This window comes from Somniosus microcephalus, chromosome 5 (assembly GCF_052327205.1).
Source record: "Somniosus microcephalus isolate GS21.2 chromosome 5, FLI_Smic_1.0, whole genome shotgun sequence".
Taxonomy (NCBI): domain Eukaryota; kingdom Metazoa; phylum Chordata; class Chondrichthyes; order Squaliformes; family Somniosidae; genus Somniosus; species Somniosus microcephalus.
In genome coordinates, this window is record NC_140991.1 from 43,137,902 (window position 1) to 43,156,854 (window position 18,953).

Genomic DNA, 18,953 nt, shown 5'->3' on the forward strand with positions numbered 1-18,953 from the left:
TTCTTTGAGGAAGTAACATATAGGGTGGATAAAGGGGAACCAGTGGACGTAGTGTATTTAGACTTCCAAAAGGCATTTGACAATGTGCCACACAAAAGATTATTGCTTAAGATAAAAAATCACGGGATTGGGGGTAATATTCTGGCATGGATAGAGGATTGGCTATCTAACAGAAGGCAGAGAGTTGGGATAAATGGTTCATTCTCAGACTGGCAATCAGTAACTAGTGGTGTTCCGCAGGGGTCGGTGCTGCGTCCCCAACTCTTTACAATCTATATTAACGATTTGGCGGAGGGGACCGAGTAACATATCAAAGTTTGCAGATGATACTAAGATGGGGGGGAAAGTAGTGAGTGAGGAGGACATAAAAAACCTGCAAGGGGACATAGACAGGCTAAGTAAGTGGGCAGAGATTTGGCAGATGGAATACAATACTGGAAAGTGTGAGGTTATGCACTTTGGCAGGAACAATCGTAGAGCAAGTTATTATCTTAATGGCAAGAAACTGGAAAGTACTGAAGTACAAAGGGATCTGGGGGTCCTGGTGCACGAAACTCAAAAGGTTAGTATACAGGTGCAGCAAGTGATTAAGAAGGCCAATGGAATGTTGGCTTTCATTGCTAGGGGGATAGAATATAAAAATAAGGAGGTATTGCTTCAGTTGTACAAGGTATTGGTGAGACCGCACCTGGAATACTGCATACAGTTTGGTGTCCATACTTAAGAAAAGACATACTTGCTCTCGAGTCAGTACAAAGAAGGTTCACTCGGTTAATCCCGGGGATGAGGGGATGGACATATGAGGAGAGGCTGAGTAGATTGGGACTCTACTCATTGGAGTTCAGAAGAATGAGAGGCGATCTTATTGAAACATATAAGATTGTGAAGGGGTTGGATCGGGTGGATGCGGGGAGGATGTTCCCGATGATGGGTGAAACTAGAACTAGGGGGCATAGTCTTAGAATAAGGGGCTGCTCTTTCAAAACTGAGATGAGGAGGAACTACTTCACTTAGAGGGTGGTAGGTCCATGGAATATGCTGCCCCAAAAAGCTGTAGAAGCTACATTACATAAATTTAAAACAGAAATAGACAGTTTCCCAGAAGTAAAGGGAATTAAGGGTTACGGGGAGCGGACAGGAATTTGGACATCAGTCTAGGTTCGGATCGGTCATGGCCCTGTGGGTAGCAGAGCGGGCCCAGGGGCCGTGTAGCCTGATCCTGCTCCTATTTCGTGTGTCTAATTCTGTTAGATTCAGGAGATGGTTCTGTGATAGTAGATTGGCGGTTAGGATCAGATCAGCCATGATCTTATTGAATGGCGGAGCAGGCTCGAGGGGCCGATTGGCCTACTCCTGCTCCTATTTCTTATGTTCTTATGTTCTTATATTAGTGAGTGGGGTCACTGAAACTTTGAAACGGATGACTGCTTTCCTGAATTCTGGACATTTTGTTGCATCATTCTTTGGAGCAGCTGAAATCGAAGTGACAGAATTTGAAGCACTTCATGAAAATTGTTTTGGAAATTGTGAACTACATTGAAACTGATGCATTGAACGGCAGGCAGTTCCAAAATCTCTGATTGAAATCTTAAGGTCGAAAATCTCCCTAATTTAGACCTCCTGCTTCAATCCACAGTGTGCTGCTTTCTAGAGTGATTTGTTCAGGTTTTTTTGGATTGCTCAATCCTGCGAAAGTATTCATGGAAGAAAAATGCAAAGCGTCCCCTGAATTACCAGACCCTCGGTGCATTTGGATGTGGCCTTTTCTAGCAGACCTGTTGCTGCATCTGGGCAAATTAAATTTGGAATTGCAGGGAAAGATGTTAGAAACATAGAAACATAGAAGATAGGAGCAGGAGTAGGCCATTCGGCCCATCGAGCCTGCTCCGCCATTCAATGAGATCATGGCTGATATCCAAATTCAGTACCCTGTCCCTGCCTTCTCCCCATATCCCTTGATCCCTTTAGCCTCAAGAAATATATCCAACTCTTTCTTGAATATATTTAATGAACTGGCCTCCACTGCCCTCTGTGGCAGAGAATTCCACAGGTTCACCACTCTCTGGGTGAAGAAGTTCCTCCTCATTTCAGTCCTAAATGGCTTACCCCTTATCCTTAGACTATGACCCCTGGTTCTGGACTCCCCGGCCATCATAAACATCCTTCCTGCATCTAGTCTGTCCAGACCTGACACAATTTTATAGGTTTCGATGAGATCCCCTCTCAATCTTCTAAACTCCAGTGAGTATAAGCCCAATCGACACAATCTCTCCTCATACGTCATTCCTGCCATCCCAGGTATCAGCCTGGTGAATCTTCGCTGCACTCCCTCCATGGCAAGAACGTCCTTCCTCAGGTAAGGTGACCAAAACTGCACACAATACTCAAGGTGTGGTCTCACCAAGGCCATGTACAACTGCAGCAAGACATCCTTGTTCCTGTACTTGAACCCTCTTGACACCAAGGCCAACATACCATTTGCCTTCTTAACCGCCTGCTGCACCTGCATGCTTACCTTCAGCGACTGGTGCACAAGGACACCCAGGTCTCTTTGCACTTCCCCTTCTCCCAATCTATTGCCATTCAAATAATAATCTGCCTTCCTGTTTTTGCCACCAAAGTGGATAACCTCACATTTATCCACATTATAGTGCATTTGCCATGTTTCTGCCCAATCACCCAACCTGTCCAAATCGTACTGGAGTTTCACGACATCCTCCTCGCAGCTTACCCTCCCACCCAGCTTTGTGCCGTCTGCAAATTTGGAGATATTGCATCCAATTCCCTCGTCTAGATCATTAATATATATTGTGAACAGCTGGGGTCCTAGGACCGACCCTTGCGGTACCCCACTAGTCACTGCCTGCCACTCGGAAAACGACCCGTTTATTCCAACTCTTTGCTTTCTGTCCGCCAACCAGTTCTCTATCCAAGTCAATACCTTGCCCCCAATCCCATGTGCCTTAATTTTGCACGCTAATCTCTTATGTGGGACCTTATCGAAAGCCTTCTGAAAGTCCAAATACACCACATCCACTGGTACTCCCTTATCTATTTTACCAGTTATATCCTCAAAAAATTCCAGTAGATTACTCGAGCATGATTTACCTTTTGTAAATCCATGTTGACTTTGTCCGATCCTGTCACTGCTTTCCAAGTGCTCTGCTATTACATCTTTTATAATAGACTCCAGCATTTTCCCCACTACCTATGTCAGGCTTACCGGTCTATAATTCCCTGCTTTTTCTCTACCACCTTTTTTGAATAGTGGGGTTACATTAGCTACCCTCCAATCCATGGGTACCATTCCAGAGTCTATCGAGTTCTGGAAGATGACCAGCAATGCATCTACTATCTCTAGGGCCACTTCCTTAAGTACCCTGGGATGTAGACCATCAGGCCCTGGGGATTTATCGGCCTTCAGTCCCATCAATTTTCCTAACACCATTTCCCTACAAATACTGATTTCTTTCAGTTCCTCCCTTTCATCAGACCCTATGTTCCCCGACATCTCTGGGAGGTTATTTGTGTCCTCCTTTGTGAAGACAGAACCAAAGTATGTATTTAGTTGGTCTGCCATTTCCTTGTTTCCCATTATAAATTCCCCTGATTCTGACTGTAAGGGACCTATGCTTGACTTCACCAATAATTTTCTCTTCACATATCTATAAAAGCTTTTACAGTCAGTTTTTATGTTCCCTGATAGCTTACTCTCATATTCTATTTTCCCTTTCTTAATTAATCCCTTTGTCCTCCTTTTGTTGACTCCTAAACTGCTCCCAATCCTCAGGATTATTGCTTTTTCTAGCCAATTTATATGTCCTCTCCTTGGATCTTATGCTATCCCTAGTTTCCCTTGTTAGCCATGGTTGAGTCACCTTTTTTGTTTTATTTTTATGCCAAACTGGGATGAACAAATTCTGTAGCTCATCCATTTGGTCTTTGAATGTTTGCCATTGCCTATCCACTGTCAACCCTTTGAGTGCCATTCCCCAATCAATCCTACCCAACTCGCTCCTCAGACCATCGTAGTTTCCTTTATTTAATTTGAGGACCCTTGTCTTTGAGTCAACTACTTCATTCTCCATCTTAATGAAGAATTTGATCATATTATGATCGCTCCGACCCAAGGGGCCTCGTACAACAAGATTGCTAATTAATCCTTTCTCGTTACATAATACCCAGTCTAAAATGGCCTGATCTCTGGTTGGTTCCTCGACATATTGGTCCAGGAAACCATCCCGTAAACACTCCAGGAATTCCTCCTCCACAGTATTGTTACTAATTTGGTTGGCCCAATCTATATGTAGATTAATGTCACCCATGATGACTGCTGTGCCCTTATTGCACGCTTCTTTAATTTCCCTTTTAATGCCATCCCCAACCACCTCCTTACTGTTTGGAGGTCTATATACCACTCCCACTAATGTTTTTTCCCCTTAGTATTTCTCAATTCTACCCATACAGATTCCACATCATCAGAGCTAATATCCTTCATTACAATTGTATTAATCCCTTCTTTAACCAGTAATGCTACCCCACCTCCCTTTCCTTTTTGCCTATCTTTCCTGAATATTGAATACCCCTGGATGTTGTGTTCCCAGTCTTGGCCATCCTTGAGCCACGTTTCCGTAATCCCAACCAAATCATATCCGTTGGGTGCTAATTGAACTTAGGCAATGTGTGCTTTTCTAAACAAGTTTGAGCCATTTCAGACTTTGTTGCTGGCACACTTCTCAGCCACAAATACAGCTAATGAAATTAGTAATATGACAGATGATTCACAGAGCTACAAGCATTGCACAACCTTCTCCTGGGTCTTCAAGATAGTTTTGTTCAAGGATTTAACAGTTTGGAGTCAAACATGGATTTTGGTTACATTACTGACTCATTCAGTGCTGAAGTGCTTGAAGAATCGGGTTACCAATGACGAAACTTCTTGGTTGCAAATGAAGAAGTGTGTAATGCTGACATAGAAGCTAGTTCTCAGAGGGAACACTTGATTTTTGAAAGGCAGTGCCATGTAAGAAGTTCTAGTATGTTGAGACCAGTGCCCTTCATCTGACTTCTATGTTCAGTTCCATGTATGTGTGCCTTTTTAAAAACACCATGTAAAATCAAATTCTGAAGTTCTGAGTAGGACTTGCATTTTAGAGTTATGTTCATACAGAACCAAGTAAAAGATTTCCATAAAACATGGAGAAATAAAGCATGTTTGAAAAAGTTGCATTGATTCCTGGAGCTGACCATCTTGTGAGCATAATGGGCCAGTAATTCCGGTCCCAACGCGTGAGTACAGACGGGGTACTCATGCGTGGGCCCGTTGGAAGTGCCGGATTTCAGCATGCACAGCGCATGCGCGGGAAACCGGCATTTCCTCCAAGTGTTTCAGAGGTCCAACGTGTGCGCGCAGGACTCTGCGCGCACGCGTTGAACTTCCTTCTTTTTGACAGGTTTGCTCGTGTGCAAGGGCCTGAACTTTTTACACATAAAAAGGAGGTGTAAGGACTGGATTCTTGAAGGTAAGTGGTCTATTATTTTAAATAAAACATTTTTTCCACAGCTTTATTGTTTTTAAGGACTTTACAGTAAGGTAAGTTTATTTTTAGACCCGATTTCTTAAAAAAATATTTTTTGCAAAAATTTGATTAATTGTTTAAAATAGTTTTTTTTAAAGTTATTTATAGTTTATTTAATTATTGGGATGTTTTTTAAAATTTTATTTAAAGTTAAACTAGTCTTTTGGGCGCCCGTACTTTTCATGAGTTTGACAGTTCTTACTATCAAACTCATGAATGAGTTTCCCCTCCCCTGATTGGGTGCACAGTGCTCACCTGATCCCAGCCGGCACATCGCACTAACTACGCCGCTGGATCAGGCAAGCACATCGCGCCGACATCTGAACCAGGCCAGTGACAGGAATTCCAAGCAGGCCCAGGCTTCAGATGTCGGCGCGCCGGGCGAGTGCACATCGGGGGCTTGCACGCGCGGCAAGCCCCCGATCCTAATTTCTGGCCCATTGTTGTAGTTACAGTGAGAATATTAGTCGTATTACTACTAGTAGTGGTGTTTCATTTATCGGTGTACTGGTATTACTATTCGCACTAGTGGTGTTTCAATATATAACCCAAATGATCGAATATTATTTTAATTATTACTGGGATTATTGCAATATTTAGAAACTCATAACTTCCAATTAAAAAACATTGAAATTATGGGTGGAATTTTTGTTAACTCTTTTCAACAAAAAGGTACAGTTTTTGTGCTAGACAATTTCCTTAGATCAGCATCACTGTCAGCCTTTTATTCCCTAGGAATGAGCATGTTCCTTTACATGACCAATATCTAGGTAAATGTAGTGAGACCCAGTGGGTTGAACTGAGGATCTTTTTCATGCCTGGCTGGAATATATGACGTTGGAGATGGTCCATGTGAAGTTCGAAGCAAAGTTGCTGAAATTTTCCAGTTTGGGGCGAGAGCAGGAAATAGCACCATCAGTATACTGGAAAATCCTGCAAATCCTGAAAAATCTACAAGATCCTGCAAATCCATTGACAGGATAGGCGCACCAATGTCCGTGTTCTCGCTCAGGCCAACATCCCCAGCATCGAAGCTTTGACCACACTCGATCAGCTCCGACGGACGGGCCACATCGCCCACATGCCCGATACGAGACTCCCAAAACAAGCGCTCTACTTGGAGCTCCGGCACGGCAAGAGAGCCCCAGGTGGGTAGAGGAAACGCTTCAAGGACACCCTCAAAGCCTCCTTGGAAAAAGTGCAACATCCCCACCGACACCTGGGAATCCCTGGCCCAAGACCGCACAAAATGCCCACTATGGGCAGCACGGTGGCATAGTGGTTAGCACTGTTGCCTTACAGCGCCAGAGACCCGGGTTCGAATCCGGCCTCGGGCGACTGTCTGTGTGGAGTTTGCACATTCTCCCCGTGTTTGCGTGGGTTTTCTCCGGGTGCTCCGGTCCAAAGATGTGCGGGTTAGGTTGATTGGCTATGATAAATTGACCCTTAGTGTTAGGGGGATTAAATACATGGGGTTACAGGGATAGGGTGGGATATGTGTTGGTGTAGGGGTTACGGGGATCGGGTGGGATATGTGTCGGTGCAGGCTCGATGGGCCGAAATGGCCTCTATCTGCACTGTGGGGTTTCTGTGATTCTGTGAGAAGCATCTGGGAAGGCGCTGTACACCTCGAGTCTCTTCGCCAGGAGCAAGCGGAGGCCAAGCATAAACAGCAGAAGGAGCGCATATCAACCCAAGCACCCCACCCACCCCTTTAATCACCGTCTGCCCCACCTGTGACAGAGACTGCAGGTGTCGCATTGGACTCATCAGTCACCCGAGAACTTTTTTTTTTAGTGTGGAAACAAGTCACCCTCGGTTCCGAGGAACAGCCTAAGAAGATGATGATACTGGAAAAAGGGGTCGGGGAGGGGACCTTGGAAGGACTGGAACAATGAATGTTCCCTGTATCCCATGAAAATGCAGGCATAGCTAGGGCCTATATTGGTTCTTGTAGAGATACCTTTTATTTGGAAGAAGTGAGTAGAGTTAAAAGAAAAGTTGTTCTTGCTGCTTCCTCAGTCAAATTAATATCTGTTGTGAATTTAAGGGTAGTCTGTTTTGTTCTGTTTAATGTTCTTTTGCTTCTATGTTGTCCCACCTTACTGCGCCGAGGGTGCTGTTTGAAACTCTTACTCCGTTTTCAGTTTTGCATTCAATATTGTATTGAAAGTGAGCTAAGTGGATAACCAATGAAAATTCATAAATGAAGTTTTTTTTGTCTAAAACTGTCAGTAAAGTGCATATTTTAGGCAAAAAATTTACTTTGAAAATAATCTTACAGTCCAAAGTAAAAGCTCTCTTCAGCTTCACCCAAACCTTACACTATGGAGAATTGAATCTTGGGTGGAATGTTGTCTTTTAACAGAAGAAAATCAGAAGTGAAAAAAATTTTGGTTGACCTAAGTTTTTTAAAAATAGTAATTATCCAAAGAAGTATCAAAGTAAAATTTTAGTGCCTGTAATCTTAACAATATTTAATGTTTTGCAGTAAAGAAAATACTTTGGCGTCTGTGTCCAAATTCCTGCTTTAAGTTTTAACTAAAATTTGATGGCATTTATTAGCACGTAGATGGTTCTGTATTCTCCACGCCCCACCCTTATTTTCCCCAATTAAACTTTGTTGCCTCTTATGAGATTGCTTACTTTTAATCTCTCTCGAGAAAGATCAGAATGTTGTAACAGTGTTACTCAGCAGACTTAGTCAGCAGAGGCTGCCAGCAATTGGTTCTATTTATACAGCAAGGATTCATATCCCCGTTCAGTTCCAAATATTCGGGCCTCCTAATAATTTTCCATTTTGGTCCTGCTGTGTACCTGTTGGTCCTAAATCTCAAAATCACTACTGGCTACAAGATCTGAAAAGTATTCCAATTTATGATGAGTCATTGGAGGTGCTCACTCAGAGAGCCTGCTGTTTACGTGGCTGCCCCACTCCCTGGCACATATTGGACTCTGATGTTGGAAATACAATTTCAGGACAGGCAATAAAAGTATGATTTCTTCTTTAAGGTGGTAAAGATTATTTTTTCAAACAAACTTTGGTAACATTACTAAAGGGAAAGGGAGAGCAATTTCAGTTAAAATACTCCGCCCCCCACCCCACCCCATGTAAATGATGATCTTTAATATTCAGGGCCACCTAAGCGGTTTAAGAATACTATAACATCAGTTTCCCCAGGCATGAGAGGACTTGCTTTCAGTGGAAGTTGTTATTTTGAACATTGATTGCTATGAACCATCTGTGGATCTGTGAACATCAAATTATGGTGTATAAAGTTTAATATAAATGTAATTTCTTTCCCAGAACACTGAACAAGTCCCACACCTGTTGCTGTATAAAGCAACTTCTAAACATTTGCTGCGATTTGGTAAACTAATTTTTTCTAGTTGAAGAATGTTACGACTGCAACATGAATTGTTCCAGTTATTGCAGCAACCTTTTTCTTGCTTTTGAAGTTTTGAGATAAGACCCTCATTAAAAATTTGTGGCTTATGCAATGTTATCAGGCAACTAGTTTAAAACTGAGAGCCTTTACTTCTGGCTGGTGAGCTACTCCAGGTCAGTGACTTGTGTATCGCAACAAAGAAAAAACCTTGACATTAGACTGAAAAGAAAACTTATGGGCCATGTTGTAAAGTTTTAAATTTCATGTATTTTCAGGACCTAGTAGTAGGTGTCTCAATGAATGAAAGAAAAAGTTTATAAAGACAGTATGAGTGATACCAGGGATGAAAAAGTATAATTGAGGAGGGCATTGAGATATTGGAACTATTGCCACCAGAGCAGAAAAGGCCAAGAGAAGATTTAATAGATTTATTTATTTTTTAATTCTGAAGCATTTGATCGGGGTGAATAGGGAAAGACTACTACTGTGGAGCTGCTGATGAGATGCTATCAATTTAAAATTGTCACTACTGGAGTGAGTTTGGACAAATATCTTGATGCGGAGTTGTTAGAGCATGGAATTTGTGGATGCGTGTAGCAATTGGGGCAGAGATTATTGCCTTTTTTTAAGGGACGGGCAATAAAACAAATGAAGCATAGGGCTATTGGAAGAGGGTGGGGCAGTGGGATTAGCTTTAGATTGCTTTAGTAAAGATGTGTGATGGGCTGAGTGGCATCTTCTTGTGCTGTAAACTGGTTCTATGGGTTAGTGAGAAAATGAAAGGCCAGCGTTGAATGCTCTTGATGCCAATACAGCCTCACAGAATTACTGCAATTAAATAATGGAGTAAACTTGCTGTAACACCAATGGTTTACTACTCTTACTGGCACGAAATGTAACTGGTTTGCAATCCAGTATTTACGTGCGATCGTATCACTCGGTTTTTAACTCACTAGACTGGTGATGTCCGAATTCTCAGAAATATCTTGCAGTTTGCAGGTTTTGTAGTACTTCAATATATCTGCACTTGTATAAATCAAAAATTCAAGATTTAACAGATGTTTGTTGCACCAGAAACTTGTGTCTGATTAAATTCAACTTTATTGTTGTTTCAAATATTTTGAGATTTTATTGGCAGTAGGAGCTTTGTGCATCAGTTTACGAGGATATTAAATTGTGTTCTGAGTAAACTGTCTCCAAAAATATTGGTGCCCATACCTTTTTCATTGGCCAGGTAGAATTTTAAAAAAATGTTTTAAGTGTGAAGCTGTCCTATAATTTTTGGGGGGAACCTGTTAGAAACCAGTGATATCGACGTATATACAGAAAACTGGATCCCAAGTTACATAGAATTATATAGAAATGACAGCCGAATCAATGCATGTTGGTGTTTATCCTCTATCCAAACAGTAGTCCCAATCACATGCCTGTCCTGTTCCCATATACCTCCACTGCCTGTCTAACCTATTCTTAAATGTTAGCATGGTCTCTGCTTCAATTACTGCATTCCACAGCCTAAGAGTAAAAACATTTCTCTTGCTCTCTGTCCTAAATCTCTTGCATTTCATTTCCTATCTATGTGCCCTTGTACTAGACCCATTCGTCATTGGAAGCATTCTGTTTCTATCTACACTCTCATAATTTTAAACACCTCTATCAAACCATCCCTTAATCTCCTATGTTCTAAGACAACAGCCCCAATTGGCAAGTCTTTTTGTTTGTATTTTGACATATCAAGCAGCATCTAATGAATCTGCACTGTACCCTCTTGTGTTGCCTCAACATCCTTCCTCTACTCTGGAGTCCAAAACTAACTGTTTATACTAAGATTTTATATTGATTCACTGTTGCATCTTGACTTTTATATTCTATACCTCCTGCCATAAAACCAGGTACTTCCTAATGCAGAAAACTCGCTAATGAACTGGCTGAGAGAGTTTTGAGGCTTTTATTTGTTACTAATTTGGGAAATATTTTTGCAGGCCACAGAACTTGGTAAAAAGGGAAAGGAAAGCAAGCATCCAATGTACAGGAGATTGGTGCACACACCTATAGATGTTGCCAGCATACAAGAGGTAGGTAAAGAACCAATGGAGTTAGAATATTTTGCACTTGAGCTTTTTATTATTTTAATCCCATGTCTATTGTCAAAAGTTTATATAATGGTACCAGGGATGAAAGACTTCAGTTACATGGAGAGACTAGAGAAACTGGGTTGTTCTCCCCTTAACTTTCTCTGCTTAAAGTAGATTATATAGAGGCGTTCAAAATCATGAAGGGTTTTGATAGAGTAAATAAGGAGAAACTGTTCCCATTGGCAGAAGGGTCGGTAACCAGAGGACACAGATTTAAGGTAATTGGCAAAAGAACCAAAGGCAACATGAGGGAAACATTTTTTACGCAGCGTTATGATGATCTGGAATGCACTTCCTGAAAGGGTGGTGGGAGCAGATTCAAAAATAACACTCGAAAGGGAATTGGATAAATACTTGGTGGGGAAAAATTGCAGGCCTATGGTGAAAGAGCGGGGGAGTGGGACTAATTGGATAGCTCTTTCAAAAAGCCAGCACAGGCACGATTGGCCGAATGGCCTCTTTCTGTGCTGTGTCATTCTATGATGATAAGCTTAAGCAGCTGTCACTAGTATTCTGGATTTGGTGTCGGAGTTCTCTGCAGCCTGCCAACATAAAGTAAATTTGAAAACTTCTAAAATTGTAATAACACAACAAAACTGAATGTCCAAACCTATAAAGTTGAAATTTAGGATGGAATGTATTTTCCCAAAATGTCAACAAAAATTCCAAAATCCCTTGTAATAAAACAGATTTTGACTTATTTAGTCGTGTTAAACCAGTGACCCTGTGGTGAGCTTGTCGTGCTCAATTGATGCCTGTAACATTGTTCAATTTTACTTTGCAGAAATTGAATGAAAACAAGTACAAAAGTTTCGATGAGTTTAAAGCTGATGCCCAGTTGCTTCTTCACAACACTATACTTTTCTACGGAGGTGAGATCATTTTTATTACTTAATCTGGGTGTTTTCTTTGAGGAAAGACAAGCTGTTTGACTGGCAGTTAGTTCAGTCACTTACCATGCTGATCTGTGCCATGGGATCGTTATTTCATGCCTGAAATTATCCACACTGAAAATTCCCATCCTTGGGCAGATCAGCTGAGAATTTCCAACCCTTTAGAACCTGTGAAAAATGTGGAGAGGAAGAGGACAGATTTTTCTCTGTCATGTTTGCTGTCCATTATGTGGGATAAAGTGGAAACTAGTGAGGGATGGGGAATCATTTTCAGCCGCTTATGTGCTTCTTCCAGCTGCTGTTTTAAGGGTTACACCAGAAGAACCTGGGAGCAATCACTTGGCTGCTATCCCAACTGGGAATGTGGCTGCTATCCCAACTGGGAATGTGGCTGCTATCCCAACTGGGAATGTGGCTGCTATCCCAACTGGGAATGTGGCTGCTATCCCAACTGGGAATGTGGCTGCTATCCCAACTGGGAATGTGGCTGCTATCCCAACTGGGAATGCGGCTGCTATCCCAACTGGGAATACGGCTGCTATCCCAACTGGGAATACGGCTGCTATCCCAACTGGGAATACGGCTGCTATCCCAACTGGGAATACGGCTGCTATCCCAACTGGGAATACGGCTGCTATCCCAACTGGGAATACGGCTGCTATCCCAACTGGGAATACGGCTGCTATCCCAACTGGGAATACGGCTGCTATCCCAACTGGGAATACGGCTGCTATCCCAACTGGGAATACGGCTGCTATCCCAACTGGGAATACGGCTGCTATCCCAACTGGGAATACGGCTGCTATCCCAACTGGGAATACGGCTGCTATCCCAACTGGGAATGTGGCTGCTATCCCAACTGGGGGTGGTGTGTGGCACAGGAGGGATTCAAAAGCAGTGAAGTGAGAAAAAAAAATGTTGTTTAAATTTTAGAAATGTCATGTTGGATGTTTGTCACTTTGATTTGTATTTTTCCCACATTGTCTTTGCTCATTTTATTTTTGTTGCTTATAGTATTGCTTTATTTTGTATATGTGAATTATATTTTTGTAAAGAATAAATGAGATTCCGTTATACAGTGCAATATATGAAATTCAAAACCGTGATAGGTAAAGGGGAATTGACTCATATCCTGTTGGAAGTCATTTCTTCAGGAAGCCAGTGTTGAGAGCTCTTTTCCAGATATTTTGTAAATGACTTGCAGTTTAAAAAGCAGGTACTGTGAGGGGTTCAAAGGTCCTGCCCCCATCAAATCTCCTGTTCAGGCACCCTTGAAGAGTGGTCTGAAGTCTCTTTCTGCTTTGAGTCAGATCGCGTACTTTTTTAAAAAGATGTCAGCAGCTATGGGGGTTTAGTTACAAGTAATTTCATCGTTCCGAGTTTTTTCAATTTCAGGGAGACTTAAATTAGGATTAATCTTAGTAATCCAGTGAAAGGAAGGTTTGATAAATCACTTAGACAGCAGGCTTCCAGATGAGACATTATTCAGACCATACTTCTGGGGAGAATAGCAGCATGTTTGACCTCCAGGAGCAGATTTGGAGCAGAAATATTTTGTATTAGACAAAAGTAGACTTTCGGCTGCACACATAATTATGGATGAGGAAAGTCATTCAGTCATCTTAGTTCATGAACATCCCTCAATTGTAGCATCCAGTTGTTTCTTAAATGACTTCAAGGTTTTTGCCTCCAGTGCTGTATCTGGAAGTTTTATTCCACATGTTGATTACACTTCGTATTAACAAAAATTTCACGATATTGTCCAAAAATTGAGTTTTACCATTTTGAACCCTCCTGCAGTTTATTTTAAAGTAATTTTCTGGGTTAACTTTTTCAATATTCTGTGCTTCCATAAACTCACCTCTCAGACCCCTCCTTTTATAGGCTGAAAAGATCAAACTTCTCCAGTCTTTCCTCATTAATTCAAATCCCTGACAATGGTATTCATTCTTGTGGCTCTTCTCTGCACTGCCTTTAACTTCTGGATGTCTCTTATTTCTTGGCGACCAGAACTGGGCACAGTACTTGAGGTGCCGTCTAATCAGAGCACTGTACAACTTGATCATTATTTCCTCTGACTTGTATTCTATTATTATGGCTGTGTAGTTCAACATCCTATTGGTCGCTGCTCTGCACTGGTTGGGCATATTTAGCATCAAGTCTACTAAAACTTCTAGGTCTCTTTTCAGTTCCATTTATAACTGTGCACGTCTCTCTTAGTCTACAAATTTCATTCTCCGTTTCCTTTCTGCTGTTTAGTGGTCTGTATACTCTCAGTAGTGTGACTGATCACTTGCTATTTCTGCACTCAATCCAAAGGGATTCTGTTTGGACCACATCTTTAATCTGTAGCGCTATGATGCCTCTAACTGACCTCTCTCTTCCTCCTCCCTTACTTGCCAATCCATTTTGAAAGTTTATTACCAGGTACATTTAATTGCCAATCCTAGTTCATATGCAGCCATAAAAACAGAACATGCTGGAAATACTCAGCAGGCCAGGCAGCATCGGTGGAGAGAGAAACAGTGTTAACATTTCAGGTCAATGACCTTTTGTCAGAACTGCCATGTTTGTTACTGCTATTATATCATGATTTTCTATTTTAGTCAGTATTTCTGGTTCCTCAGTTTTGTTCCTTTTACTCTGTGCATTAATATACTTGCATGCTAATTTGGATTCCCTTGTATTGTCTTTTCACATCCTGATTACTTTTTTAAAGGAAGAAAGAACTTCAGGACGTCCCAATGCGCTTTAAAGCCAATGAAGTGCTTTTTTTTTTTTTGAAGTGTGGCCACTGTTGTAATGTAGGGAACAGCGGCAGCCAATTTGCACACCGATAATCTGTTTTTTGGTGATGTTGCTGAGGGAGAAATATTAGCCAGGCCACTGGGATAGCTTTCCTCGAAACCTGCCACGGGATGTTTTGCGAGAGCAGATAGGGCCTCCGACAATGCAGCACTCCCTCAGTACTGCATTGAAATGTCAGCCTAGTTTATCTGTTCAAGTGGGGCTTGAGCCCATGATTTTCTGATTCGGAGGCAAGAGTGCTGCCATTGAGCTACTGCTGTCTTGTCCTGGTTAACCTCTTTCAATCATTTTCCCTCCTTATTACCTGTACATTATAGTAAATAATGTATCATGTTTCTATCTTTCAGTAGTTGATAGTGTAATTTTTTTGAGTTACATCATTCTTTTTTTTTGGCAGCTGATAGTGACCAGGCAGAAGTAGCCAGGGCTCTGTTCAAAGACACTTGCCATGAGGTAAGCTATAAAATCTAAAGCCAATTAATAATACTATAAATTTCTGGCCTACCTCAATAGCTACAGTTGGATCCACTTCTATCTGGGATGGTTATAATGCACAGCCACATAAAACCTAGGAACCAATATTGGTGCTTGTTTTGCTAATGTAAAAACTACAGTTTAGAACTGATTTTGGAATCTTTTAACAGGCAAGGTTCTCATCTACACCTCATTGTCCATTCCCAATGCAGCCAGGGGCAGTTTTAATTAGTCAGTGACATTTTAAGTCGTATGCAGTATGCATTAAGAGGAGATGGATTTAGATGAGCGGCTGTCAGCAGCTTCTCTAATGCTGATCTCCGGAAGTTGCCAACTCGCCTGGCTTTAAAATCATTGAAAAATCTGCATCTTCCACTCCCAGTGTAACCCAACAGCTGCCTGATTGAATGGGCTCCTGTGCTGGCAATCGGAATAACGCCATCTGATGTTACATTCATGCTCTGCTCACCATTATAGGAGCAGTCTTAAACGGGCAGGTCCTGGCTGCATTGCTCAGTGTTACCAAATTAAACCTCAGTGCTGGGAATAGTGCACCTGCACGCCATGTTGCAGCTTCATACTCCAGCTGATCCCGGTGTGTAAGTTTAAGCTTGTAATGCTCATCCCGCAGGCAAGTTCAAGTTGGCCCACCACTAAAGGTATTTGTAAGTCTTTCCACGCTACGGTTACAACTGTTCTGCCAGCTGATCCTGGCACTCAAGTTTACGTCCTCACGATAAATAATCAGAGAGATAAATCGGGCAACGGCTTATAACTGACAATATTCTCATGCACAGACCCGTTCATAATACAGTGTATTCATACCTGACACAGTTTGTTCAATCACCCAGTTTTGTAAGCTTACAAACAAAAAAGATATTTGAACTAGTTAGTTGTAATCAAACAGATAAAGCAGTCATTTAAGGATTTTAATACCTCTAGCTGAAAGCTGGGACATTTACCATGATGGGTTGTCAGGTTTTCTATTTACTTAATTCTGAATTATCCAGTATGTTGGTATATTTTTCAGAAAGACCCTGTTCAGTTATTTTATTTACCTTGTTCTCAAAATTGTGGATGTTGTGATTCACATGCACAGTCTGTTTCCTGGACTTTCTGCATGTGTAACCAGCCTTTGGCATGATATTTACCCTAACTTAGTTTTGTACATTCAATATAGTTGAGATTTAAAATCACCTCCGTTTCCTCCTGCTTCCAATACCATGGTAGTATTTGTTGCACCCAAGATGATCAGTGTCTTAGACTGAGTATTGAAATGTACCATTTTAGTAAAACTTAAGTTTTTACGCATTGTACAAATTTAAAGGTTAGCCGTGTCCTGTTCAGTATTTCAAAGCAAGTAAATTCTCAATGTGAAATGGTTGGCTTTGTAACTAATATTTGCACTGAAATAGTGAAAATTGGGAAACCATTTAAATGGTTACGGCAAAATTTCATTGTTCATAAAGAATAATTTGGAAGTTCGAAGCACCATTTTATGGACGGATCAGTATGCGACAGAAGGGAAGTGTACTTTGCTGTATTAAAAAAATCTAAATCACAACTAACAATGTTTCCTGCAGCTTTCTTACTCCTTTGCAAAGTTTTTCCATTTGTGTTCTGAAATAAAAAATGATAGCACGGAATAACCATGTTTTTTGTTGCTCTTTGGAAAATGGGCAACATTTATAAACAGCAGTTCAATTTATTAACCTAAGAGTATGACGAGGAAATGTCATATCACAATAGCTCCAAAATTAAATTAACCCTCTGTGAAATTTAAAGCAACTTCCAGCTATCCGCTGCTAATGCTTCATTTTGTTTTCCAGTTGGCAGAACTTCAACTGTGCAAGAACTGTTTCTACTTGTCAAATGCACGGCCAGAGAACTGGTTCTGCTACCCTTGTGTAAGTGGGTTAATGAATTCCTATTTTTGAGTTTTGTGTTCCTCGCAGTGTGGGATATCACTGTTGGAGAATGGATCGTTTTCTACTTTTGTCGATATGGAACCATGAGAGGACAGTAGGCAAATTAAATTTTGTATAAAGCTCATTCTACACTGCCCCAAAATGTGACTTGTTTCCAAAGTCAAAAAAGCATATGCTACTCCAGTAGTGTGGCATTTTCAATTTCTTGTACCCATCATCCTCACGGCCATTCTGAATGAGAATGCCAATTGGTTGAAAATTGTGAACACTTTCATGCTGTGAGCCTACTGAGTAGAAACTGAATTGGAACCACCCAAATTAATTACAGGTAGGAACCGTGCATCCAACAAAGAGTTGTCTTTATTTCCGTTTGCCTGGGCTGATGTCAGACCCAAGTTCCAGAGATGATTGGACCATACGCTAACCCAATGCGCCATCATGTCCTGAAGTTTGCGTATTAAAATGACACAGCTGGACACCCCCCCCCCCCCCCCCCCTACACGAGATGCCTCTTGTGGCTTGTCTGATTGAGAGTGTCAATTATTTGTGGTTTTGTTCGATGGATTAGCACCCACTGGAAACTTGCTGGAAATACCCAAATTTATTTAACTTGGAGAAAGGAGCCTTTCATCTTGTCCATCTGGGCCAGGTGGATACCCAGCTTCCAGAAGGACAATGTTCTTTACCTACTGTGCCACCCTCTGATACTAATAACATTTCATCAATAGAAATTAAAAATCATATTTTGTATTCAAAATTGTTTCACAAATTATAGCCTAATTGCCAAAAAAAACCATAGTAGGCCATGCGTATTAATTGAATTGTCACATACTAAATGTTATAAAGGAATATACCTAATACACTCCCTAACGTCTTGCAATCATCTTTTGTCTAATGATTTATATACCATAGGTTTTCAAACAGGAAATGCTGGATCTGAGAGAGTCCTAGAGAAAATTGTTGAGTTTGGGAAGTCATCAGATTTCTGTCCAGCTTGCATCATTTCACTGTATTTATTGATTTGCTAGCACATAATTCCTGTTGCTGTATACTAATAACTTTTGCAATGATAACACTGTTTTTCTTTAGGTAGCTGACATTTGACATTGACTTTTGGAAGTTAGGTCAGTATTTGCAGTGGATCTGTGGGGGATCCCTCATGTAGAACAATTTGGAAACCATTGTTTTATATATTTTACAAATAGTTTTAATAGAGGTAGTGTGAGAATAGGTTTTTTTTGTCCATTTGTAATGTGTTGCGCATCTATCTTATCAGGAGTTGAACAGATGAAATGTTTGGGACTATGCAGCAATTCAGATTAATGGTGTTCCTTTATAATGCAAATGTTTCTGTTAATAAATCTTCATTGCTTAAGGTTTCCATTTAGCAATATGTTTGAGGCAAAGGATGTGAGACAATTTGGACCAGTTTTGCTAATAATGAATATACCATAGATGCTAATGTATTTGGTGTTTCTAATCATTTTCAAATGACAGAAGATTCATTGGCCCAGAATCTTCTGGGGGAGAATGACGGCAAGTTTAATGTGCATGCCTTTATTATTGTGTAAATCATCCAGCAGTTTGTGGTGAGGAAGAGATACCCTGTGAGTTGCAAATCACCACAAATTGCTGGACTATTTGCGTCACTCCGCTGTTAGCCTCACGAAAACAGGATCAGGGGAAGTGGTGTTCGGTGCTAGAACTACTGTTGTTCACATTTTACATAAACAATTTGGACTCGAGA

The 18,953-nt window shown here is 41.1% G+C and overlaps 1 protein-coding gene across 4 annotated transcripts in view; it reads left to right on the top strand.

The window, feature by feature from the left end:
• Positions 1-18,953, top strand: part of zmynd11 (zinc finger, MYND-type containing 11) — a 182,546-nt gene that overhangs the window by 122,575 nt on the left and 41,018 nt on the right. For all 4 annotated transcript variants that reach the window (XM_085987572.1, XM_085987571.1, XM_085987573.1 and 1 more), the window contains 4 exons: positions 10,951-11,043; positions 11,888-11,975; positions 15,202-15,257; positions 17,108-17,185. In XM_085987572.1, the coding sequence (XP_085843698.1) occupies positions 10,951-11,043; positions 11,888-11,975; positions 15,202-15,257; positions 17,108-17,185 (315 nt within the window). The remainder of the gene's footprint in view (positions 1-10,950; positions 11,044-11,887; positions 11,976-15,201; positions 15,258-17,107; positions 17,186-18,953) is intronic.